The sequence below is a fragment of the Eubalaena glacialis genome, chromosome 3 (genome assembly GCF_028564815.1).
Source record: "Eubalaena glacialis isolate mEubGla1 chromosome 3, mEubGla1.1.hap2.+ XY, whole genome shotgun sequence".
Lineage (NCBI taxonomy): Eukaryota > Metazoa > Chordata > Mammalia > Artiodactyla > Balaenidae > Eubalaena > Eubalaena glacialis.
Genome location: NC_083718.1, coordinates 80,743,736 through 80,768,792, shown reverse-complemented (window position 1 = coordinate 80,768,792; position 25,057 = coordinate 80,743,736). Strand labels below are relative to the sequence as shown.

At 46.4% G+C, this 25,057-nt stretch overlaps 1 protein-coding gene across 1 annotated transcript; it reads right to left on the bottom strand.

The window, feature by feature from the left end:
- Positions 1-10,196: 10,196 nt before the first annotated feature.
- Positions 10,197-24,848, bottom strand: UBQLN4 (ubiquilin 4). Its single transcript, XM_061183314.1, has 11 exons — positions 24,709-24,848; positions 23,040-23,191; positions 22,434-22,651; positions 21,593-21,855; positions 19,806-19,964; positions 15,871-16,096; positions 14,659-14,798; positions 14,086-14,169; positions 13,806-13,921; positions 13,420-13,606; positions 10,197-12,053 (listed from the first exon to the last, which is right to left on the bottom strand). The coding sequence occupies exons 1-11, from the start codon at positions 24,814-24,816 to the stop codon at positions 11,901-11,903; spliced, it is 1,806 nt and encodes a 601-aa protein (XP_061039297.1). The 5' UTR covers positions 24,817-24,848; the 3' UTR covers positions 10,197-11,900.
- Positions 24,849-25,057: the final 209 nt, after the last annotated feature.

Here is a 25,057-nt window from a genome sequence, read left to right as displayed (position 1 = left end):
CCAGTGAGGCAGCCTCCCTATTGAATGAGGGCAATTCTCCGGTGAACGGGCTGTTTAGCTGTTAGCAATCAACCCCACCGCAGCTGGGAATGGGTGTGTGGCCCCATAAAGGGAATCTGGGCAGGGCAACTCTATAATTCATTGAGATTCATGTATTTCCTAGTATATATTTAATTTTTGTAAATGTCCCAGGTGTGCTTAAAAAGTGTATTCCAGTAAAGTGCATAAAAGTTAACATAAAAATGGGGGAGAAAGGACAGCTCTTCCTTACGGAAGAACTGCAACAAACACATGTAGAAGAAATGCAGGAGATGGAAAACCACTATTAAAACACCAGAGTCATAATTGTTGGAGCAAGACCCGACCATGGAGGGTGAAATTAGTGGGTGAAAATCTGAGGAGAAACAGGATACTTGCACAGTCTCAAAGTATCTCCTTCAAGATATTTATTAATTACATAGGTAAAAATAATAACTTTACAGAGGGAAACCCAGCAGACCCCATACCCTTTTAACTAAGTTATCAAGGTTAACGTTACCAGTAATAAGACACAATGATATTGTGTATCCCTGATATATTGTGCTGAGAAGGCACTCATGTCAAAATGCATAACCTCCCTTTAAGCGTAAGAAATATCAGGCAAACCCAAATTGAGGGATATTGTACAAAATGATTGACCAGTACTCTTCAAAATTGCCAAGGCTTGAACAGACTTGTGGTTGCCGTGGGTGGGGGGGCGTGGTGGTGAGGGAAGGATGGAGTGGGAGTTTGGGGTTAGCAGGGGGGTGTGGTGGTGAGGGAAGGATGGAGTGGGAGTTTGGGGTTAGCAGATGCAAACTATTATATATAGAATGGATAAACAACAAGATCCTACTGTATAGCACAGGGAACTATATTCAATATCCTGTGATAAACCATAACGGAAAAGAGTATGAAAAACTGAATCACTCTGCTGTACAGCAGAAACTAATCCAACATTGTAAATCAACCGTACTTCAATCAAATAAATTTTAATTAATTAATTAAAAATAAAAACATTCACCAAGGGGGACTTCCCTGGTGGCACAGTGGTTAAGAATCCGCTTGCCAATGCAGGGGACACGGGTTCGATCCCTGGTCCGGGAAGATCCCACATGCCGTGGAGCAACTAAGCCCGTGTGCCACAACTACTGAGCCTGCGTGCCACAACTACTGAGCCCGTGCGCCACAACTACTGAAGCCCAGGCGCCTAGAGCCTGTGCTCCGCAACAAGAGAAGCCACCGCAATGAGAAGTGGTAGAAGGGTAGCCCCCGCTCTCTGCAACTAGAGAAAGCCTGCGCACAACAAGGAAGACCCAACGCAGCCAAAAAATAAATAAAATTTAAAAAAATATATTTACTAAAAAAAGGCTCTAAAAGACTTTGGAAAGATTGAGGAACTGTCACATATTAAAGGAGACTAGGGAGACATGACAATTAAATGCAATGTGGGATTCTGGATTGGATCCTGGAACAGAAAAAAGGTCATTAATAGACAAAGTGGTAAAATTCAAATAAAGTCTGTAGTATAGCTCATGTTATCGTACCAATGTTAATTCGTTTTGATAATTGTACTGTGGTTATGCAAGATACTAACAATAGGAGAAACTGGGTGAAGAACACATGGGAACTGTTTGTTCTATTTTTGCAACTTTTCTGTGAGTGCAAAATTATTTCAAAACAAAACATTAAATAAATAAATGCTCACTCTAAGAAATTATAGTAGCCACTGCTCAGGTCAAGAAATGAACAGTATCAGTACCCCTGAAATATCCCACATGTCCTTCTTCTGAATCACAACTTCTTTCTTCCCATACAGGTAACTGCTATGGTGACTTTTATGGTAATTACTTCCTTGCTTTGCATTACAGATTTTCCTTCCAGGCAACCATCCTTAAAAAGTAGTTTAATGTTGCCTGTTTTGGAGTTTTATATACATGAAATCATAGAGCATATATTCGTTTGTGTTTCCCTGTTTGCTTTGTTGTATTTATTTTTTATTTCATTAATTAAATTTATTGCGGTAAAATATACAACATAAAATTCACCATCGTAACCATTTTTAAGTGCACAGTTTAGCAGTATTGAATACATTCACATTGTTGTACAACCATCACTACCGCCATCTCCAGAACTCTTTTCATCTTGTAAAACTGAAACTCTATACTCATTAAACAATAACTCTCCATTTTCCTCTCCCCCCAGCCCCTGGCAACCACCATTATACTTCAGGTCTTTATGAGTTTGACTACTCTGAGTACCTCATACAATCATACAGTATTTGTCTTTTCTTGTGACTGGTTTATTTCACAGCATAATATCCTCAAGTTTCATCCATGCTGTAGCATATTACAGAATTTCCTTCCTTTTTAAGGCTGAATAATATTCCATTGTATGTATATACAACATTTTGCATATCCATTTCATCCATCAGTGGACACTTGGGTTGCTTCCACGTTTTAGCTATTGTGAATAATGCTGCTATGAACATAGGTGTACAAGTATCTCTTTACAACCCTGCTTTCAATTCTTTTGGGCATATACCCAGAAGTAGAATTGCTGGATCATAGTGGTAATTCTATTTTTTGAGAAACCACCACCATACTCTTTTCCATAGCAGCTGTACCAGTTCAAATTCCCACCAACAGTGCACAGAGTTACAATTTCTCCACATCTTTGCCAACACTTGTTGTTTTCTGTTTTTTTGTTTTTGTTTTTGTTTTATAGTAGCCGTCCTAATGGGTGTGAGGTGGTATCTCACTGTAGTTTTACTTTGCATTTCCCTAATAATTAGTCATCTTATCACGTGCTTATTAGCCATCTGTATTATCCTCTTTTGAGAAATGTCAATTCAAGTCCTTTGCCCATTTTTGAATTGGGTTGTATGTTTCATTGTTGTTGAGTTTTAGGAGTTTTCTATATATTCTATATATATTTCTATATATTCTCGATCCCTCATCAGATATATGATTTGTTGTGGTTTTTATTTCATTAAATTTTTTATAATAGTATACAACCTCATGAGTTAGTGGTGAGATTTTTTAAAAATATTTATTATTTATTTATTTTGTCTGTACCGGGTTTTAGTTGTGGCACACGGGATCTTTAGTTGCAGCATGCGGACTCTTAGTTGCGGCATGCACAAGGGATCTAGTTCCCCGACCAGGGATCGATACTGGGCCCCCTGCATTGGGAGCGTGGAGTCTTTCTTACCCACTGGACCACCTATTTCATTAATTTTTGCTCTTCTCTTTATTTTTCCATCCTTCTACATTCTTTGGGTTTATTTTGCTATTCTTTTTTTAACTTTCTGAGCTGGTTGCTTAACCCATTACTTTTCAAACTTTCTTCTTTTCCAATATATGCATTTAAGGCTACAAAATTTTCTCCACATACTGGTTTAACTGCCTCCCATCCGTTTTTACAGGTAATTTTTTATTATTTAGTTTTTAAATATTTTATAATTTACATTGTTATTTCTTTTTTGATCCATGGTTTACTTATTAGTATATATCTTTATTTCCAAAAATCTTGGGTTCTAGAAAACTGCATTATGATTAGAGGTCATACTTTGTATTATTTCTGTCCTTTAAAATTCATTGAAAATTGCTCTATTTCCTAGCATATATTTAATGTTTGTAGATATTCCATGTATGCTTGAAAAATATATATATATTCTATACTTTATTGGATGCAGCATTATATGTATTGTTTTTCACTGAAACTAAGATGCACCTAGTATTTTTTTGCTAGGGTTGCCTTTCAAAAGTACCACAAACCAGGTGGCTTAAACAATTGGAATTTATTGTCTCACAGTTCTGGAGGCTAGAAGTATGAGACCAAGGTGTTGGCAGGGTTGGTGCCTTCCGAGGGCTGGAGGAAGAATATGTTCCATGCTTCTTCCCTAGCATCTGGTGGTTTGCTGGTAATTTTTGGTGTTCCTTTGCTTCTACAAACATCACCCTGCCTTCATCTTCAAACGATGTTCTCCCTGTTTGCCTGTCTCTGTCCAAAAGTCCCCTTTTTAAAAGGGACAAGTCTAATTGGGTTAGGGGCCCACCCTACTCCAGTATAACCTCATCTTAATTAATTTCATCTGCAATGACCCTCTTTCCAAATAAGGTTACATTCGGAGGTACTGAGGGTTAGGACTTTAACATATGAATTTTTGAGGGACACAATCCAACCTAGAACACACTGTTACTTTACTTACTATCAAAAGGTTTTAGCATGCTGCCAATTAAACTATGACTCAATACCAGGAAACCAACAGATTAAAAAACAAAACAAAACTTCCTTTCAGAGTTGTTAAAATGTGAAAAAATCTGTATCTTAGAATGAATTAACATCGATATTTCCCCCCTGCCTATTCTATCAATTACAGAGAGAGGTATATTCAAATCTACAATTGAGGGTTTTTCTAATTCTCTTCAAAGTGCTCTCAATTTTTTTCTTTTTATATATTGAGGCCATGTTATTAGATGCATAAATATTTAGGATTATTATATTTTTCTGGCGAATTTTACCTTTTATCATTATGAATTAACTTTATCTCTTTTTAAAAAATTTTTATTTTATTTTTATTTTTATTTATGGCTGTGTTGGGTCTTCATTGCTGCGCGCGGGCTTTCTCTAGTTGCGGTGAGCGGGGGATACTCTTCGTTATGGTGCGTGGGCTTGTCACTGCGGTGGCTTCTCTTGTTGTGGAGCACAGGCTCTAGGCGCGTGGGCTTCAGTAGTTGTGGCATGCAGGCTCAGTAGTTGTGGCACGCGAGCTCTAGAGCACAGGCTCAGTAGTTGCGGCGCATGGGCTTCCTTGCTCCGCGGCATATGGGATCTTCCTGGACCAGGGCTCGAACCCATGTCCCCTGCATTGGCAGGCGGATTCTTAACCACTGCGCCACCAGGGAAGCCCAACTCTTTATCTCTTAGTGTTAATTTCTGCCTGAAATTCTAGCTGGTCTGTTATTAATATAGCTATCCTAGTTTTCCTCTGGTTTGTGTTTGTACAGTTTATCTTTTTTCCAAACTTTTACTTTCAATCTTTCTGTTTTCTTATGTTCTATGAATGTCTTATTGTCAGCATACTGTTAGGCTGTTGCCCTCACCCCCAGCTCCACCCACTGGGGAATTCAGAATGTTTCATTTAAAAGGGAGTGATTAAAACTAGCCCCTTGCCATGCTTCTCTGGGACACCAGCTTCTCTTTGTGGCTGGGCCATAACCCTCCTCCCCCATCACTCTGCGGACAGGGCTATGACCCAGGAGGTGGCGAGGTCTCTGGGACCAAAAAGCACAAAGCAGCTGGCCTGTGGCCCACCCACCATGGGCCCTGTGAGTGCCCCTGGGGTGTCTTGACCCCTGCTCAGACTCAGGGCAGGCTCAGTGCCTCACCTCCTTCCAGAGGTGGGCCACCAGTGGGCCCGGGGCCTCCTGGATATGGCTTCTGGGTCCCCAGTAGATGTAGGGTGGGGTGTGGATTGGGCTGTCCCGCAGGCTCACATCAGAGCCTCCATTTGCAAGATCTTCAGAGCCTTGTAGTTAGATTTTTATTTTATTGATCCAGGCTGACAATCTTTGACTTTTTTTTTTAATAAATTTATTTATTTTATTTATTTATTTTTTGTCTGTGTTGGGTCTTCATTGCTGCGCGTGGGCTTTCTCTAATTGAGGTGAGCAGGGGCTACTCTTTGTTGCGGTGCGCGGGCTTCCCATTGCGGTGGGTTCTCTTGTTGCAGAGCATGGGCTCTTGGTGCGCGGGCTTCAGTAGTTGTGGAATGTGGGCTCAGTAGTTGCGGCTCGCGGGCTCTAGAGAGCAGGCTCAGTAGTTGTGGCGCACGGGCTTAGTTGCTCTGCAGCATGTGGGATCTTCCTGGACCAGGGCTCGAACCCGTGTGCCCTGCATTGGCAGGCGGATTCTTAACCACTGAGCCACCAGGGAAGCCCAATCTTTGACTTTTAATTGAAGCATTTAATCCATTTACATTTAATAAAATTACTTATATATTAAAGTTTAAATCTGCCATATTATGTGTACTTTCCATTTGTTCTGTATATTTTATTTTCTCTCTTGTTTTGTCTTAAATTTTTTATTTTGAACAATTTTAGATTTATAGAAAAATTGTGAAGATAGTAAAAGAGTTCTTATATACCCAAACCCAGTTTCCCCTATCATTAACATCTTACATTAGTATAGTACATTTATTACAATTAATGAACCACTACTGATAAAGTTTATACTTTATTCATATTTATTTCATTTTTACTTAATATCCTTTTACTGTTCCATGATACCATCCAGGATGCTACATTACATTCAGTTGTCATTTCTCCTAAGGCTCCTCTTGGCTGTAACACTTTTTCAGCCTTTCCTGCTTTTGATGACCTTGACAGTTTTGAGAACTGGGGAGGTGTTTTGTATAATGTCCCCCAATTGGAATTTGTTTGGTGTTTTTCTCATGATTAGACTGAGGTTATGAGTTTTGGGGAGGAAGAGAACAGAGGTAAAATGTAGTTTTCATCACATCAAGAGTACATAATATCAGCATGATTTATCATTGACCATGATCACCTAGCTGAGGTAGTGTTCCCCTAAAGTCACTCCCCACCCCACCCCTTTCCACAGGGTCCTCTGGAACGAAGGCATGTGCAGCCCACACTTGAGAAGTGGGTGTTACAATCCCCTCCTTGAGGGCAGAACATTTACATAAGTTGTTTGTAATTTTTCTGCACAGATTTGTCTCTTCTCACTCATTTATTTATTCAATTATTTATTTGTATCAGTACAGATTCAAGGGCATTTATTTTATACTTATTTATTTTGTTGCTCAAATTGTTCTAGCTTTGGCCATTGGGAGCTCTTTCAGTTGGCTCTTATGTCCCTTTGACATGCCCTCATCATTGTAGGTTGCTGTTTTTTTTATTTTTAAATCACTTACTTTCTGGCACTGCAAGATCCACCAGACACATTTTGTCTATTTCCTGCCCCAGTCCTGGAATCAGCCATTTCTCCGAGGACCCCTGGCTCCTTTTACTGAAAATGGTATTAGAAACCAAGATCTGGGTACTAGGTGTGCTTGTTGCCACCAAGTGTCATTACTCCTAGGCCCTCTCAGCTGACAGAACAAGAAAATATGTGTATATACTAACTCACTAATATCTATAAATATTTCCATTTGTAAATATCTGTATCTGTATTAAGCTAAACATGAGTTCATACTGATGTCTCCACCTCTAATCCATTACTGCATAAATAATTCTAGCCTTATCACCTTGCTTATCTATAAACTCATAGTGAGAAACCTGGCTCCCACCATCCACCATTTACTTAATTGTTCAATTCTAGTATACATGTACAGTGGTATCAGAATTGTTAACCACGGGACATGTATCAACTAGATATCTGATCAACTGCATCAACCAGAGTACCCTGCTTATGTATAGTTTCATTTGCCTTTAGTCTTATAGATTCCACTAATTTCCAAGTTACTTAGGTAATAACTTACCACCCATCCTTCAGTGAAGTTATTCCATACATTTGTAGTATAGTTAGATTCTCTGGTTACATTCTTCATTTCATCCTGGGATCCCCTGACTTCCCTTTTTTTTTTTTGGCCTCACCACGCAGCATGTGGAACATTCCCGACCAGAGATTGAACCCGAGCCCCCTGCAGTGGAAGCTCAGAGTCTTAACCCCTGGACCACCAGGGAAGTCCTATATGTTTTTTTTTAGTTTGCATATATTAATGTTTACTCTTTGTGTAGTAAAGGTCTATGGATTTTGGCAAATGCATATTGTTGGGTATCCAACATTACAGGATCATATAGTCTCACCATCCTAGAAAATCTCTTGTACTTCTTGACATGTTTGGTTGTTTTTTTCCCCTTGTCTTGTTTTTGAAAGGTAATTTTTATCTTATTTTCCCCCGTATTAGTTTGGTAGTTATACATTGTTTTTCTATTTAGTGGTTTAGCAAAACATTCCTCCTTGTCTTACCAACGCCTAACATTAACTGACACTTTACTTTCTACCAGCACAATGCAGACCTTAGTATACTCCAACTCCATTTACCACCGCCTTTCTGACTCCTATGCTGGTGTGTCACGCACTTTAATTCCTTGTCTATACATTTTAACACCATGAGACATTATCATTTTTGTTTTATAGTCAATGTTTACTTAGATTTACATACATAATTACCACTTTCATTGTTCTTCCTTTTATTTTTTTTTTCCTTTTTATTATGACTGAAGATTAATTACCCTTTGGAATTTCCCTTAATGTGAGACTGCTGGTGGTGGACTGTTTTGGTCTGAAAATATCTTTATTTTACTTTCAGTTTTGAAAGATATTTTCACTGGGCAGCTACCTTCTTTAAGCATAGGGAAGATAGCATTCCCTCCTCTGTCTTCCAGTTTCGCTGTTGAGATGTAAGTAGTAGTCTGTTGCTCCTTTGAGGATAAACCATCTTTATTCCTTAGGTGCTTTAAAATATTTTCTTTTTGCTTTTGCCTTTTTGCAGAGTGCAAGTTTAATTCATTGGGCTTCCTGAATCTGTGACTTGATGGTTTTCATCAGTTATAGATAATTCTGACACTATTTCTTCAGATTGCTTTTTCCCCTTTCTCTCTTCTCCTTGGACTCCAATTAAGCATAATTTAGCCCAACTTACTGTCTCTTCTGTATTTTCCATCCTCTTATTTTTCCAAGTTCATTCTGTTTCTATAATCGACCAATTCTCTCCTTAGCTATGTCTAATCTGCTATTAAACCCATCTATTGAGACCTTAATTTCATTTATTTTATTTTTCTAGCTAAAATTTCTATTTGGTCCTTTTCCAATTGTGCTATGTCTGTTTGTGTAGTTTCAGGTCTGTCTCCGCTGAAATTTCCAAGCCTCGCTTTTATCTTCTTGAAATACTAAGCAGTTGTTTTCATTTCTGTATAACTCCAATATATGGAATTGTCTATTTGTTGTCTGTCATTTCCTTTTTTTTTTTTTTTTTTGGTCTGTCATTTGTTTGCTTTCGTTTTCATTGCCTTATTTCTTCAAGAGCTCGACTAATTGACTAATTCTTATTGTGGCTGATGTTATATTTGAAAAATTATTAATTACAATACTTTTGAGGTCTAGGTTGTTGTTAAGTTCCTTGAGATTTCTGCTTGCTTCTACCAAGCATCTGGAGATGCTAGCAATCTGGGATCATCTTATTCCAAGTTTGAGACTTGAGAATTTCTGGACCACCCAGAATGTTGGGACACTAGGCTGCAGAATATGAGGACTGGTTTACTCCTGATTCGTCCTTAGGGGTTCCTAGTCCAAGTGGATCTTTACCAGCATCCCTATCTTTAGCTGTCCCCAGATTCCAATTTTTTGTTCCTCTAGCTCCTAATCCTTCAAGGCCCTCAAAACCACAGCTCAGCCTCTCAGCAGCCTTTTCCCAACTGGAAAAGCCCCCTGGGCAAAGACAGCCTTTAGGGCCTTCTTTTCTCTCTGGATTCCCAGCCAATCTTGTTAGCCCTTTGATTTTTTGATAGTTTTCATATTTAAAATTTCTGAGAGTGCTGGTCTGAAACATTCAGCCTACCACTATCAGAAGTGGAACCTCCCACCCGCTTTATTCCGATATCACAGAGCTCTAATCCATAACCTCACTACACAAAAGATAAAACCGAATACATATGAAAAGACTTCCTTAAATTCACGTATTTAGTGGTAGAGCTAGGTTTAGCCTCAGAGCTCAAGACTAATAACTGTTAAACTCCACTTGCATTAGATCTGGATACAAGGGTTTCTCTTGTTTTGACCTTTTTCCCTGGGGTAAGGAGACGGCAGACTTGCCAAAAGATCAGAGGATGGAAGTAAGGACTTAGCCATATTCCCGGCACCTTTCATACATTCTTCTCCCAGCCCTGACCTATGGGGGAGCAGGGGTGGGATCTGATAACTTATGGTCTGGCGATGGGGAGTGGAAGAAAGCAATCCTTCCCATTCCTAAACTACAGATTATAGATATCCCCACGATCAGTTATCCCTTTATCTTCGATGTTTCTGAACACCTGTGGTAACCGAACCCAACTTCAAATTCCTCTAGATCCCACTTTACAAAAGCCCTCTAAAACCAAGAAGTTGTCTTCAGCCAGCCTCCTCTCCCCCAGAAAACAAACACCAAGACACCCTCACAACAAAGACCACACCATTTATTTACAAAGGCCAGTGTGGGAGTTGGGGGAGGTAGGGAGGGAAAGCCACACAGACATCCTCTCTGGACTGCTTGGGACCCTTTCCCACTTGGAGAAAATTCTGTTCCTCTTGCCTCCATATTCCCAGCAATGGGTCCTCCGAGCAGCTGGGCTAAGTAGCAGAGAGAGGAGGTGATATGCGCCTCCTCTGTGCTCCAATAGAGCAATGTCCAATTCCAGATCAAAGGCATCATTGCTGCCCTCTCCTTTCCTTCCTCAAATAGAACTTTCTGGCCTGGAGGGAAACAGTGAAAACTCAAAGGGCAGGAGCTAAGACGCCAAAGGCCAGGGGTTCTAGAGGGAAAGACTCCTCCCCTACTATTCCCCGAAGCAATGAGGGGAGGGGTAATAAGGGTGCTGGTCACAGCCCTGACAGCTTCAGAAGAGGTACCCACACTACCCTTGGGTTACCCAGCATCCAGAAACCCAGGGGATCTAGCTCTCCAGGCTGTATTTATTCCTGACCTAGACTGGCCCTTTTGCCTACTTTTCTCTGGTGGGAGAAAACTCCAAACCAGAAATCAACAAGGGATCCACCCTCCCACTCAACTCACATGCACATGTGTGCGTGCATGCATTCATGCACCCACCCCCACACACACACCCACTGCTAAGACAGACCCCAATCCTCTTCATGTCTTTTGAGGGGAGCTTAAATTACTGGTACCTGGAGACACAGACAGGTCCTGGGTTCATGGAAATGTGTGTGTATATATATAAGCATGTGTGTTTGCGGAAATGGAACCAACATAACCCCCTGTGAGCCGTATTGTTTAGCTTCATTGAGCCCTTTTCTTCCACTCAAATTCCGTTAACATCTCTTAAGTCTCCTTTGCCAGGCCTGAGCCTGGACTCTCCGGCCTAAAAGAACTATTAGTGCTTCTATTCCCTAACTGTCATTCCAACTTCCAAGTCCTCTACTCAGGCTCTTTCCCCGATTCCCTTCCTCCAGAAAATCTCATTCCCTCCTCCCCTCATTGGGCTGGTCCAGGGCCTGTTAATCCGTGCTCCAGAGGGCTGTGTCTCACCTCTCCCTTCAGACAGGGAGAACAGGCATCTTCCTTCCTCTGGAAGTCCCAACAGACCCCATGAAAAAGTGCTGGGTGAAGTGAACAGAACAGGGGGTGAGGAGGAAAATCACAGCCTGTTTCACCTGCCCCTCTTTCAGAGCATGGAAGTCTAGCATTGGTTAGGCTGGAGGTGGGAGGGGATGGGGGAGAGAAAGAAGGAAGAGTTACCAAAAGTAAACATAAGACAAGCAAAACCCTAGTGGTACAGACGGAAGACCCTGTTCCAGTAAAGCAGAGAGTCGGTTCCTCCTTCAGCTCTGCACTGCCACTGAGAAGTTTGAAGGTTGCAAGGGTGAAGCGGGGGAGGGCCAAGGAGGAGGGGCCAATCAACAAAACTGTGAGAACTGTTTAAATAGCTCTGCTAGAGCAGGACCAGGAGAGAAGGTTCTACAAGAGGTGCAGAAGTAAAACTGGAATTCTCAGAGCTACGGGGCTGGGGCCCATGCCTCTAAAGTCACCCTGCCGTCTGGAGAGGACAAGGGAGAAGACAGAAGGGATGACAAGCCGCAGAGGGTCGGAACCAAACGCTGGCATCGAGGGACGGGAGAGGCAGGAGGCACGGGCCGAGGGATTAGGACAGCTGAGAGCCCAGGAGTCTCTCGATAGCTGCGTTGATGTCCCCTCCTGTGGCGATCAGGGCCTGCAGGTTGGCCTCACGATTGATGAAGCCCATGGAGTTGAGCTGCTCCAGCTGCTGCTGAAATCTCACTTCTGGCGTCTGCACCTGGAGGGGACAGGCCTTTTGAAGCGGGCACAGGACCAACCCCAGGGGGCCTATCTGATTCTGAGCGTTTATAATGGTGAGAAGACATCCTCAGAGTCAACCAATGGGGCAGGGGTCGGTGAGCTGCAAACAGAGGCCAAGGAGCCGGCGTCCCAAGTCACTAAACAACTGTATCATCATAAGGCAGGGGGCATCTCTCTTAAGATTTCGAAGTAATAGGTAGGCCTAGATCAGCCGATATTCCCAACTGCTTTCCATCAACACTCTGGAGATGTTAACAGGCAATCCAAAAGCCAAATGTTCTGTGGTTGATAAATACCACCTCCAAACCCCCTCCTTCCTGGCAGTCATCACACACACGGCCATATTAAAGGTCAGAGAAGGGCCCCAGGAAAGCAAGAACCTGTTAATTGTGTTTAACCAATCAACAAACACGGTTATTTACGAAAGAGAAGGCTTTTCGTTTTTGACACTCCTATAAACATCTCCTGGAAATGTTTTCCCCAAGGCATGTTCAGGAGGCACTAGCCTAGATCATGAACAGAAGACTCAGAGCTGGAAGGAGCCCAGCAATCACAGAGGCCCCCAACACGCAGTACAAGAGCCGTTTCCAATGCTCTGTGCTGTTTTTCATCACGGTCCACACAATTTAAGCTGGACTGGGCCTTGGGGATCCCTTCATCCAGCCCCCTCAGTGCCTTGCACAGAGCTGGGCACACTTATGTTCCTGTTGAAAGGCTTTTCCCAGATGAGTCACAGAGGCCACAGAAGGGTTAAGGGGCTCATCCCTGCTCCTCCCCCAAACCCCAGGCCTTGACTATGTGGCCCAGGGCTCTGGTCACCTCACCTCCCAGAATCCTCCTCTCTTGTCTCAGAGAGGGAGGCTACTTTAATTATCAAAAGGGTCCTCTGATATAAGCAGAAATCGTGTAACAGTAGTTAAAGTGTAAATTCTGGAGCCAGCATGCCTCAGTTTGAATTTTAGCTCCATTACTTACTAGATATGTGACTCTGAGCAAGCCACTTAACCTCTCTGGGCTTTAGTTTTCCCCTTTTGTAACACAGAAGTAATAATAATAGCTTCCTGGCAAGGCTGTTGTGGAGAATAAAGTAAATGAGCTCTTATACATAAGGCACATAGACCAGTACCCAGCTGACCCAGTAAGCGCCATTACTAGTCTCATCTCCATTTCACAGCTGTGGAAACTAAACTTACGGAAGATCGGTAACTTGCCCAAGGCTAGAAAGTAGCAGACCAGGAACTAAAGCCAGGTCTGGCTGACTCCGAAGCCTGCTCTGCTGTCTCCATTCTACTGCCACCCTTAACACTGCAGGGTCCCAGCACCAGCCCCGCTGCCCCATGTACCTGTGAGTTTCCACTTCCAGCCAAAAGCTGGATCATCTGCTGCATGAGCTGCTGCTGAGCACTGGAGGCCCCTGTTGGAGAGGATGTGGCTGGCGGGGCTGGCAAGGAGGTGGGGGCCTCAGGCGCAGACCCAGCGTTGCTGCCTGCAGAGGAGGCTGGGGTCCGGGACATCCCAAAAGAGCCAAGGCTGCAGGCAGGAGAGACCAAGAGGTGGGAGATGGCCTCTGAGAAAGGGATGGCAATGTGAGATCCAGAAGGAAAAGTAGTTGGAAGGAACAGGGAAACACACCCTCAGAGACACAAGGGCTGCTCAGAGAGTGGCAGAGAAAGGGGTTGAGGGGGAGGAGTAGCCAGAACCTTGCTGCCCACCTGCCACCGACCCTCACCTGGGTACCAGTCCAGGGGCCTCGGTCTGCAAGGTCTGCAGTCCCTGCTGGATCTGCAGCAGCGCCTGCATGGCTCGGGGATTGGTAAGAATGGAGAGTGACTCCGGATTCTGCATCTGGTGGGAAACAGCAGAGAAAGGCAACAGGAGGTGCCAGGACACAGGAGGCAGCCTAGACCCTGAGTCCAGAGCCAAGCGCGGCCCCTCCTTTAAGTTCCACCCATTGGGCCTTGGGGTCCACCCCGGCCCTCAACCTCTGCCCATCTAGGCTCCTCACTCACCTGCTGCAGGAAGACTGGGAGCTGCAGGCGGAGCTGCTCCTGCAGCTGGGGGTTCCCCGCGAAGAGCGGCACGTTCACCATCATCTGCCAGGGTGAAGGCAGTAGGGGAGGCCTGGGCCTACCCACCCCCAGAATGCCCCCACGGCCTCATCTCCCTTGGCACCCCCTCCACTGCAGGAAATCTGGCCAGCTTTTCCAAGGCTCTCAAAGTATCCTGAAGGCCTAAGTGGGACAGTGAGAGGAAATGGAACTATACTCTGGACGAGGACGAGTCAGGAGCCGGTCTGACGAGGATGATGATAGCTAACATTTCCGAGTACGTAGGGCTTACTACATGCCATGCCATGTTCTAAACACTTTATGGTATTAACTCAACCCTCACAACTCTCTGAGGCAGGAACTATTGTTATTACCATTTTACAGATGAGGAAACTGGGGTTAAATAACTTGCTTGGCTCACACAGCTAGGAAGTGGCAGAGCTCAATACAGAAACCCAGGCAGTCTGGCTCCAGAGTGTTTTGATCATCACAAGCAACAGCCCCCAATACACTCCGCTCGTGCCAGTTCCATACCTGAGCAGCAAAGTCGGGGTTCTGGGCAAGCGTTTGCATCATGCTGCGCATGTAGGGGGCTGAGATCACATTCTGCATCAGCTGGGGGTTCTCAGAGATCTGCTGGAGGAGGGCCTGCATTTCCGGGCTGTTGAACATCCCTAGGACAAGAAGGAAAAAACAGAGAAAAGGGGTCCAGATGGAAACCAGATGCCTCACTTCAATCTACATTACTTCAGGCACTGAGTGGTTACAAAACTCAGAAAGGCAACGGTAAAATGGGCACCCAAGTACTGGGGCGTGGGTCCAAGTCTCTCTTGACTCCGAGGTCATCTCGCCCGGCTTTGTCCTGGCCCCTTCCCCAACTACTCTGCTAAGGACAAGCCAGTTGCAAACTAGGTCTGATTCATGCCCCTCTGGACTGTTCCTGCCACAGGTCAGATGTCAGAGTTGGAAAGGATTTGACTAAAGATCATCCAGTTCAATGGTTTTCAAACTTGTCTTAGCAGCAGAGACCCTTTCCTCAAACCAAATCTCACTTGGAAACCAAGTATGTCAGTGGTCTGGTTGGAGCTGGGGCAGGAGGCCTGGAGCCTTTCGCTTTTGGTCTTCCCTCATCCTGGAGATGGGCCAGAGCCCTCAAGACTCAAAAGTACAATTTTAAAACCATGGATCAGGTTCAAATGCCTTATTTATGAAATAAGCACATAGAGGGGAAGGGACTTTTCCAATCAAGATGCTCCCCAGGGTACAGAGAAACCAGAGCATCTACCACACATCCCTAGAGCCATATGTATCGTCATAGTCCAGACAAATGGGGCATCTCCCAGGGTTGTGCAGTGCATAACCTGCACTTCTGTACAAGGCAGCTCTGCACATCCCTCTCCCCCAGCCCACATCTACCTGCCCCCTGATTCCTCTCCCACACCCCATTCCCAGTCTGACCCATTTACTCTGGATAGTACCAGCAGTGTTGAAAGAGCTTCGGAAGTGGGGCCTGGTTTACTCATGAGCCTTTACTTAGGTCACTCCTAGGGACATCAGGACAGGGCCAGAATCAACCCTTACCCTGAGGGGCCGAGCCACTACTCCAGGCTACAGAGCCCCCTCTGTGGCTTCAATACAGTCTCACCTCTGTCTTCAATATTCTGGAGCAGTGTGAACCCCATTCAGTCCTGGGGCAGAGGGACTGCCCTGGTGACCCCACTAAGCTCCTTCCACCCTAGGACATACCTGACCCCAGGCTAGCCGCATTGATCCCAAAGGGGTTCGAGACTGTCGGGTGCACCTGGCTGGTCCCCGATCCTCCGGTGCCCTCCCCACCGGACCCGGGGGCCTGGGAGGTGGGGGGCGAGGGGCTCCAGGGGTTAGGGAGGGGCTCTCGATTCTCAGTCCGCAGAGGCTGGGAGGATGAGCTGTCGGAGTTCCCGGCCAGGGAAGAGAAGGGATTGTTGCCAAACTGGGAGGAGGGAAAGGTTTTGGGTTAAGGACTGAAACAAATCAGGGATAAGGGCTAGGCCCTTTCTTTCTTCTCACCTAATAGCCTCCCCTTCCCCAGGAAAGGGAGAGAGATCTAAAACCTTGGAGGTCCTCAGGTAAATTTCTAGCCCCACAATGGGCAACTTCACCCTCATCCTGCAGGGTGGGAGCTGCCTGATGCTGATGACTGGATAACTGAACCCCTCAGATAACTGGAAACGTCACATCTCCCCTGGTGGCTCTAAATATTTGGTATCTAATCTCCTCTGTGCTCTACAGTATCAATACTTTACACACACCTTTCCCATTGTGTAGTGAGATATTTGTTTTCCTTAGCTCTTAAGGGGCAGAGACAATGTCAGATTCACCTTTGCACCCCTGGCCCCTGACACTAGTAGGTGCTCAATAGGTAATTATTGGCCTGATGGGAGCTGGCTCTCTACTTCCACCCCGATCTGCCTCTAGCTCTCCCTTTTCCAGCCACCCTGGTCTAAGACTAACTCCACCGAACCCTCTCCCTCACCCCCAGGTCCCCCATGTGGCATTCTGTCCATCCAGGCACACCAAAATGGAGCCCCTTAGTGGGCACACCTCCGGCTAAGCACACCTCCCTAGGTCTTCTCCTCCTTCTGTTGCTTCTCCATGTAATCTCCTCCTTCCCCTCCCTCCCCACAGCCTATCTCCTCAGACTGGCTGCTTCAGCTAAACAGTCCCCCTCAGCACCAGGCCCCCAACTATGTTATCCAGGATCGTCTCAGGGTCTGCACCCCACCATATGGTGGGCTGCCCACGGCAGCACCCACATGTCCTCCCTCTGGACCCGCCAACACCCACATAGGAGGTGCCTGAGCAGCCTCAGCCCCTCCCCACCATGGAGTTTCGTATCCAGTCACTTTTCCTGTTTATTCGAAGTGGGTCATGGGGACCAGGGCTGACCAAGGACTCTCCTGCTCTGAGCTGTGGTTCCTTCACCCTACCAGATGCCTGTTCAGGTAACAGGGCTTGCAGGCCAGGGTTCATGCACCAGTTTCAGTCTTTGTCAACGTTTCAGATTTCCTGTTCAGGTAACTTGCCTAGCACCCAAACCCACCTAGTTCTGGGTCCTGCTTTGCTCTTCCCCATACACCCTAAGGCCTGAATTTCTTTCCCTGAACTCCCAAAAGTGATAATAGCTGCCATTTATTGAGCACCTACTATGTGCCTGACCCATTTATTCTAATGTTTACAATATCCCTCTAATACACCAGTTCTCAAAGTGTGGTCCTAGGACCCCTGCAAGGTTTAAAAACCATTTTTATAATCCTAAGATGTTATTTGCCTTTTTCACTCTCATTCTCTCATAAGTATTCAGTGGAGTTTTCCAAAGGCTACGTAACATGTGACATTGCAACGGACTGAATGCAGAAGCAGATCTGAGAATCCAGCTGTCTTGTAGTAAGCCAGACATTCAAGAGAGCAGCAAAAAAGTCAAACAAGGCCATTCTTTCCTCTAAAGTTTTGTTTTGGAAAATAAAGTTATTTTTCAAAAGAATATGCTATTTATGTTAATGTATAATGGATTTATTGTTATTTTTAAATGAGTTAATAAATAAATTTTGTTTTACTTCTCAGTTTTAATTTCAGATGCAGTGAATATCAATAGGCCTAACCCACAAAAACAAAAGCTTTTGGGGTCCTCAATAATTTTTAAGTGTATAAAGGGGTTCAGAGGGGAATTCCCTGGCGGTCTAGTGGTTAGGACTCCGAGCTTCCACTGCAGGGGGCTCGGGTTCAATCCCTGGTTGGGGAACTAAGACCCCCGCATTCCACACGGTGTGGCCAAAAAAAAAAAAAAAAATTTTTTTTTTTAAGTTAAACAAAAAATAAATAAAGGGGTCCAGAGACCAAAATGATTGAGAATACTGCTATAACACATTGTCTCCATTTTGCAGATGAGGAAGTGAAGACTCAGGGAGGTTAAGCAACTCACTTAAGATCACACCACTGAAGTATGATGGAGCAGGTATTTGAATCCAGGTTTGTTGATGCCAAACGTTATGTTCTTTTAGCTGAACCAGCGGTTCACACACCTTAGAGTACATCAGAATTAGCTGGGTGCTTGTCATAAAGCCTTGCTCAACTACTTGAATTTTTTTTTAACCAGGTACATACATTACTTTGATATACATTTTTAAATTAAATACTTAAATAAAATAAAACTTAAATTAATTTCTTTAAAAACTCACAGTTGATCCCTATAGCACTTTCTAAAATATGAAAGAGCAATGCCAAGAATAACCAAGATGATGGTGAAGAATAAGCTGGAAGGGGGGAGGGGAGGTTCACCCTACCTGATGCCCAGACTTAATTAAGACAATGTGGCATCATCGTAGGGACAGGGTCAACAAGGCACACTCATCTGTGGAGACTTGGTGTAGGGCAGAGACGGCATGAACAAGGAATCCGTTGGGATAGCACGGGCCACTCAGGATATGGTGCTTTTTCCTTTCCACAAGGAAGAAGGAATGTGAGGCCCCACCCTCCCACTTGGGCACTGGTTGGGGATGGCGGGGCGTTCAGTCTGTGAAAGTCCATCCAGCTGTATGCTTATGATATGTGCACCTTTCTGCAACTATATTATTCTTCAATAAAACATTTTTAGATGTTTTTTAAAAAACAAGTTTGAAATTTTATGAACAGCATGATACCACTTCTATAAGGTTGAAAATATGCAAAACGAGGCCACAGATTGTTTATGGATTCATACATAGGTAATAAAAGAATTGAAATGACAAACACCAACTTCAGGGTGGTAGTTAGCTCCGGAGAGGGAAAGAGAGGTATAAGATGGGGGAGGGGTATGTGAAGGCTGCAATTCTATGTGTAATATCTTATTTGCTAATGTTTAATACGTCTAGGAAAACATACAAAACACTAACAACATTTGTTAACTCTGGGGTGGAAAAGAGGTGGCTGGGAGATGGAAATAGCAGGATCCCTTGTGTATACTTTTGTTGAGCTTGTATACCTTTCTATACTTTTTAAATACCCTTTTGTTTACTTTGTGTAACTTTTGAGTTTTGAAACAGGTAAATGTATAATGTACTTAGTGTAAGCTAAACTTTAAAAAAAGAACCCAAAAAGGCACTGAAACTATATATGGCAACATTTTAGGGCCACAAGGGTACAAGAGAATGCTATACTTTTTGTATATTTGGAAAGAATTCTTAAAGCCTTTTTTAAAGTGCGTATTCCCAGGACTTGATTCCAGAGATTGATTCAATAAGTAGCTCAAAGGTGGGGACCAGGAATCTCATGGTTAACAAGATCCCCAGGTGATTCTGATGCAGGTGATCTGTGGACCACACTTGAGACACACTGTGCTAGGGCTGGCTGTTTGACCCCAGGCCTGCCCCACAACCTTTGAGCCCTTGGTGCAAGAAGTTTGTCAGAACAATGTCAAATCCCTTGGATACTACCCTTCGCCCACTTCCCTAGGGAACTCTGCTATCTTCTGCCCTAGTGCCTCAGTCCCATGCCAAGTTGGACCATCCCTGGCTATGCAGCGTGAGAACCACTTTTAAGCCAAGGCCCACCCTCAGGGGGCTAGGGAAGGAAAGAGGAGCAGACAGCACCTCAGTCTTGCCTGGATCTGGGGTAGGTAATCCTGAGTCCAGACTGCCCTCCCACAGCCCAGCCCCTGGCCCCACCTGTTCCCGGGCAGCACTAAACATGGGCTCCTGGATGTCCGTGTACATGCGGCGGAGGGCATTATACCCTCCAGGGATGCTCTCCAGGTTGCTTAGGGCCCGGTCCTGGTTCCGCATCATCTCCTGCATCATGGCTGGATTCCGAGCAAGCTCCATCGTCTGGTGGAAAAGGGAAAGAGAGAGAATGGCCCTGGAACCAGGGGATCACCAAGCTTGGAAAAGAGTGGGCCCTGATGAGGAGGTCTGCATCAGGACCAGGGTCCAGGGCCTAGGAACTGACCCATAGTGGCAGGGAGTAGGGTGAACTGGACTTCCTTCCTCTACTATCACCTTGGCTCTAACCCTGCCTCCCTATGGGTATTCTGGTTGACTTTTGGGGGTACAATGATCCCAGATGGGGTGAGGGCAGCAGCTTCCCTCCCTCAGGTTCAGAGGATCCAGAGAAGTGTCAGGGAGCACAAGGAAGTTGAATAAGAAAGGATATGAGAAAGAAGAAGAAGCAAAAGAGAAAATTAACATCTACTGAGCAGTTACGACATACAGGCACTGGGCTAAGTACTTTACAGAATTCAAATCATTTAATACCCACAATAACCATCCCGTGTAGGTATTTCTGTCCCTATTTAGCAGATGAGAAAATAGGCTCAGGGACTCACTGCCTGGGACACACAGCCAGTTAGTGGTGGAGACAGGGCTCAAGGCCAGATTGGTCTGTCTGACCGAGACCAAACTATGGCTTCTGGTAAATGACAAGTTGGGGAGGGAAGGGATTCAAGCTGGGACAATGCTACCAACACCTTCTAGATCTCACCCCAGGTCTTTGGCCTCACTGAATCTTGAGAAACAGGATGGGGGCTTTCTCTTGGGAACAAATGGCTCACTTTCAATAAGGAGGGGGTGACCTATGTCAGCTCTAGGGGACAGCAGTACATAACAGATAAAATGAGCATAGCTGCTTCTTGTTCCCATCCAACTTGGAATGCCTTCCCTGTCCTTCTTCCCAAATTTGCTCCACACTTGCCTCTTCTAAGACACTTTTATGTCTATGATAAGATTCTGATCTCTTATCCCACAATTCGTTCATTTAATAAGTATTTACTGAGTGACTACTGTATACCAGGCACTGTTCTAGGCAGTGAACAAAACACTTGCAAATCCTTGCCCTTCTGGAACCTATCTTCTGGTGAGTCTAGCACTAGTGTCCACAGCTCTGCTGAGATCGTCTACCCTCGTCCCATCCCCTGGTGGATGGCCACGAGATGGAGCTCCCAAAGACCAACACCAAACCACCTCCCCTGGGTCTCCCTTACCCACCAGGCCCCGTCCAGACACAATGCTCCCCAATCCTCCTATTATCTTTCATTCCCAGGCCTTTGTACTTGCTGTCCCTCAGCCCTGAATACTCTTCTCTTTTTCTTCCTCTGGTTCATTCTTCCTCTTTTGGGTCTCTGCTTGGGTGACACTTCCTTTAGGGCCTCCTCTGAGCCCCAGGTAGGATCAGGAGCCCTTCTGTGTGCTTCTAGGGGATACTGTGACTATCTCTATAATAGCACCGACCACACTTTATTGTAACTGCCTGCTTACTTGTCCCACTTCCCTTTGAGACCAGAAGTTCCTGGAAAGCTAGGCCTATGTCTTTTCATCACTGTAACCCCAGGGCTCAAAACATGGCTGCTGAATGAATGAATGAATGAACAAGTCAAGGTAGGACAAGGTGGGAAAAGGCCAGGCAGGGCACAGCTGGGCACCAGGTGTCCTCCACAATCCCAACCTTCTCTCAGACCCACCTGCCTCATGAGCTCAGGGTTGTTGAGCATGTGGCTGATCTCGGGGTTCCGCTCCATCAGCTGCTGCATCTGGGGGTTGGCCATGATCATGTGGCGCATCAGGTCGGGGTTAGACATCATGTCCTGGACCAGGGGGTTCTCCATGATCTGCGACAGCATCTCAGGATTGGACATCAGCTGCCTCTGCATCTGCTGCTGCAGCTCCATGAAGTTGGCAGAGCCCAGGCCCAGGCTGCCCAGGCCCAGGATGCCCCCAAAGCCAGCTGGGGGGAGGGGGCAGGGTCACAGTCTGTCACAAGACTCTTCCCCTACCTGGCCAGAGCCACTGAAGTCAGGTCTCCAGGATGGGCCCCTTCTGCTTCTCACATCTCCCTTTTCCAATCACTTCCACAGCCCCAGCCCTGATCCACTGCTGGCAAAGAGATGTGAGCCTACTAGACTGAGACCTCTTTGATGGCCGAGGCTGACAGGCAGGCACAATACTGAGCACAGGGAGGGTAACCAGGGATGGCCTACTGAATGAGCAAATAAATATTCCCCAACTGGCTACTGTTGGACCCACCTTTTTCCCAAACTCCAATATCTTTACCCAGGGTTCTCCACATCCCCAGCCCCATTTCTCCCCTCACTCTTAACATTTTGCCATGCTCTCCCCTTCTGGGAAGCCCTCACAAACTGGTTTCTTCCCCCTCTTGGCTCAAGTACAAATGTCTGGACCCCTATGTCCAGGAGTCCCCAGTCCCCATCAAACCAGGAGCAGGGACCATATTTTCCCCTCTTCTTGGCTCTCCCCCACTCCACAGCCCAAAACAGGACAGTGCCTTCCACCCTAAAGGCTTACAGAGTATGGATGCAGTGGCACTGGGAGGTCCCTCCCCAGTCCCTGGGGATGTACCCCCCCCACTGCTCCTTCGGCTTCCACTGCCAGCATCCGAAGTGGCACTGCCAGAAGTGGAGGGCTGGGCAGAAGTGGCAGGTGAAGCAGGCGTGGTGGAGGGCGCTGAGGCTGGGTCTGGAGTGGAAGGGGAAGAAGCAGTGGCAGTAGCCGGATCTTGAACCCTGAGGACAGAAAGAAAAATCCTAGTTGAAGTGAACACAAAAGGGAAGACACTGATTTCTATGTTTGCTGTGCAGGTACAGCCTTAACCCAAGCCACCTCCTAAGCAACCCTGAGGCTGGGGCAGGGTCATGCTGGGGGCAGTCAGTAAATCAGACAGAGGAAGAGAGGAGCGAGTATCCTCTATCTTTAGGGTATTCAGGGAGAGGTAAATCAGGTTCCCTTCCCCTGCAGATGAGATCACAGGGCTTCCTGACAATCCATCCAAGAGCCACCTTCCTGGGCCTTGGCATAGGCCTTAGATGTACAGTTGAACAATGGGTGAGAAAGTATCAGATGGGGAAAAATGTGCCCAGTCCGAAGCTGGACCTGCTCCTCTCCTGAACTTACTTCTGAGGGGTCTTGATGACCAGATGGACAGTGAGCCCATCCTTGATCCCATGCTGGTTCAGTGTGTCCCCATCCTTGAGGATCTTGCCTGCGAAGATCAGGACCAGCTGATCCTGCTGAGCCTTAAATCTCCGGGAGATTTCCTCTTTGAACTGTGATCAAGAGGCAAAGGTCACTGTGGAGGCTGCCTGGGCTCCTCCAACCAGGGACCCTGCCTCTTCTTCAAAGCCTCTGCATTCCCTTGCTCCCACCTCTAGTCGTGGGAAGTCCTTTCAGCAGTCCTCACTGCATCCCTCCAGCTGCAATAAGCAGCTCCTTTCTTAACCAAGGGGGTGGACCAGTGAGAAGCTCCTCTCAGCTCTACCCCAGCAGGGTCTCCCACCCTAGAAAGCCCTTGCTTCTATCTGCCACTCCTTCTTCAGTCCATCCACCCAGTTCCCTGTGAGCATACTACCTGGGCAGTTCTCTCCATCCCAGCTCCTTCAACAGCCTTGGGCCCAGGCCCTATCTCCCTTCAGCCTTCTCTTTCCTCTCTTTATTCCCAGTGTTCTTGTAACAACTACAACAAATAGATCCCATTTATAACAGCACTAACTATTCACTGGTTAAGAGTTCCATGAGATACATGTTAATTATTATCTCCATTTTAAAGATGAGAAAACTGAGGATCAGAGCAGTTAGGTAACTTGCTCTGGGCAGACTGGAACTCAGGTCTTGACATCAAAGCCCAGGTTCTTAACCAAACACATGGGGCCACTCAATTAGGGCTGATTTCAAATTCAGTTTTGCAGGCAAAAATTATTTAAATTCTGGAATGTAGTCATTTTATAAGGTGGGGGAGGGGCAATGACGGCACTAAAGGCTGGCTTGGGGAGAGTTAGACTCCTCAAATCTATCAGCAACACCTCTATCAACCCAACCAAATCAAACCCACACTCTAAGTAAAAAGAGTGCACTTGTTAAGCAAAGGCAGCTTCCCGATCCCTCCCTTCCAACCAGACGCCTATCTTAAGCCCCGCCTCTGTGAAATTCTGGAGCAGCCAGAGGGGGGTTGTGAACATAGGCAATATTCCCTCATTCACTCATTCAACACATTTTTATTGAGCACCTACTGCACACTGTGTAAATCCCAGAGGGGCTGAGAATCAAATGTAACCACCTCGATTTGAAAGAGTAGGAAACATCCGGGCAGAGGGAAATCCTACCCCCTGGCCGGGCGTGAGAATGCTGAGCGTTCTCTGAGGCGCACAGTAGGCGCCCGGAGCTCTCCCCCAACCTGCGCCTCCCGCCCGCTCAGCTCCTTGCCTGGCCCCCACTCTGACTCGGCGCCTCGAACCCCGACCAGTAACTGGGACGAATACTCCCCTCAAACCCAGGGTCCTTCCCCGTTCCCTGTGCAAGGTGTCCTCTTCCCACTCTCCACCACGCCCCCAGCCCAGGCCACAAGGCAAACCCCCGGCCTCCCTTCCCCAACACGCGCCACGCTCCCCCAGACCACCCCCGCAGGACGCCCCCTACCCTCCTGCCCGTCCCTTCCGCTCCTCCGAGTGCGTGCTGGGCCCCTGCCCTCCTCTCCCCGGCCCTCCCGTACGCCCCACCGTCTCAGAGCCACCCGCCTCTTCGCAGACCCCTCCTCCACGCTCACCCTCACCCCCGCCACCCGTACTACCTCTTTGACCGAGGCTCGATCGCATATCACAATTTCCTCCTTGTCCTTGGGGGTCTTGACGGTGACCCGAATGGGGGGCCTCGTCTCGGCCCCGCTCGGCTCCGCCATGCCGCCGCCGCCGCCACCCGGCCGCCCGCCAGCCCGCCCCGGCTCCTCCTTCTCCCCGCCCGCCCGGCCGTCCGGGCTCGGCTCCGGCGCCTCCAACACTCCCCTCTCCCCTCCCCTTCCCAAGGCTTCACCGCCCCCTCCGGACCAGCCGCAGCCACAGCGCCCCGGGCGGACTGGGGGGGCCACTGCAGCGGGGTCCGCCCAGGACTGAGCCCGGGGTCCAGCAGCTTGGACAGGGCCT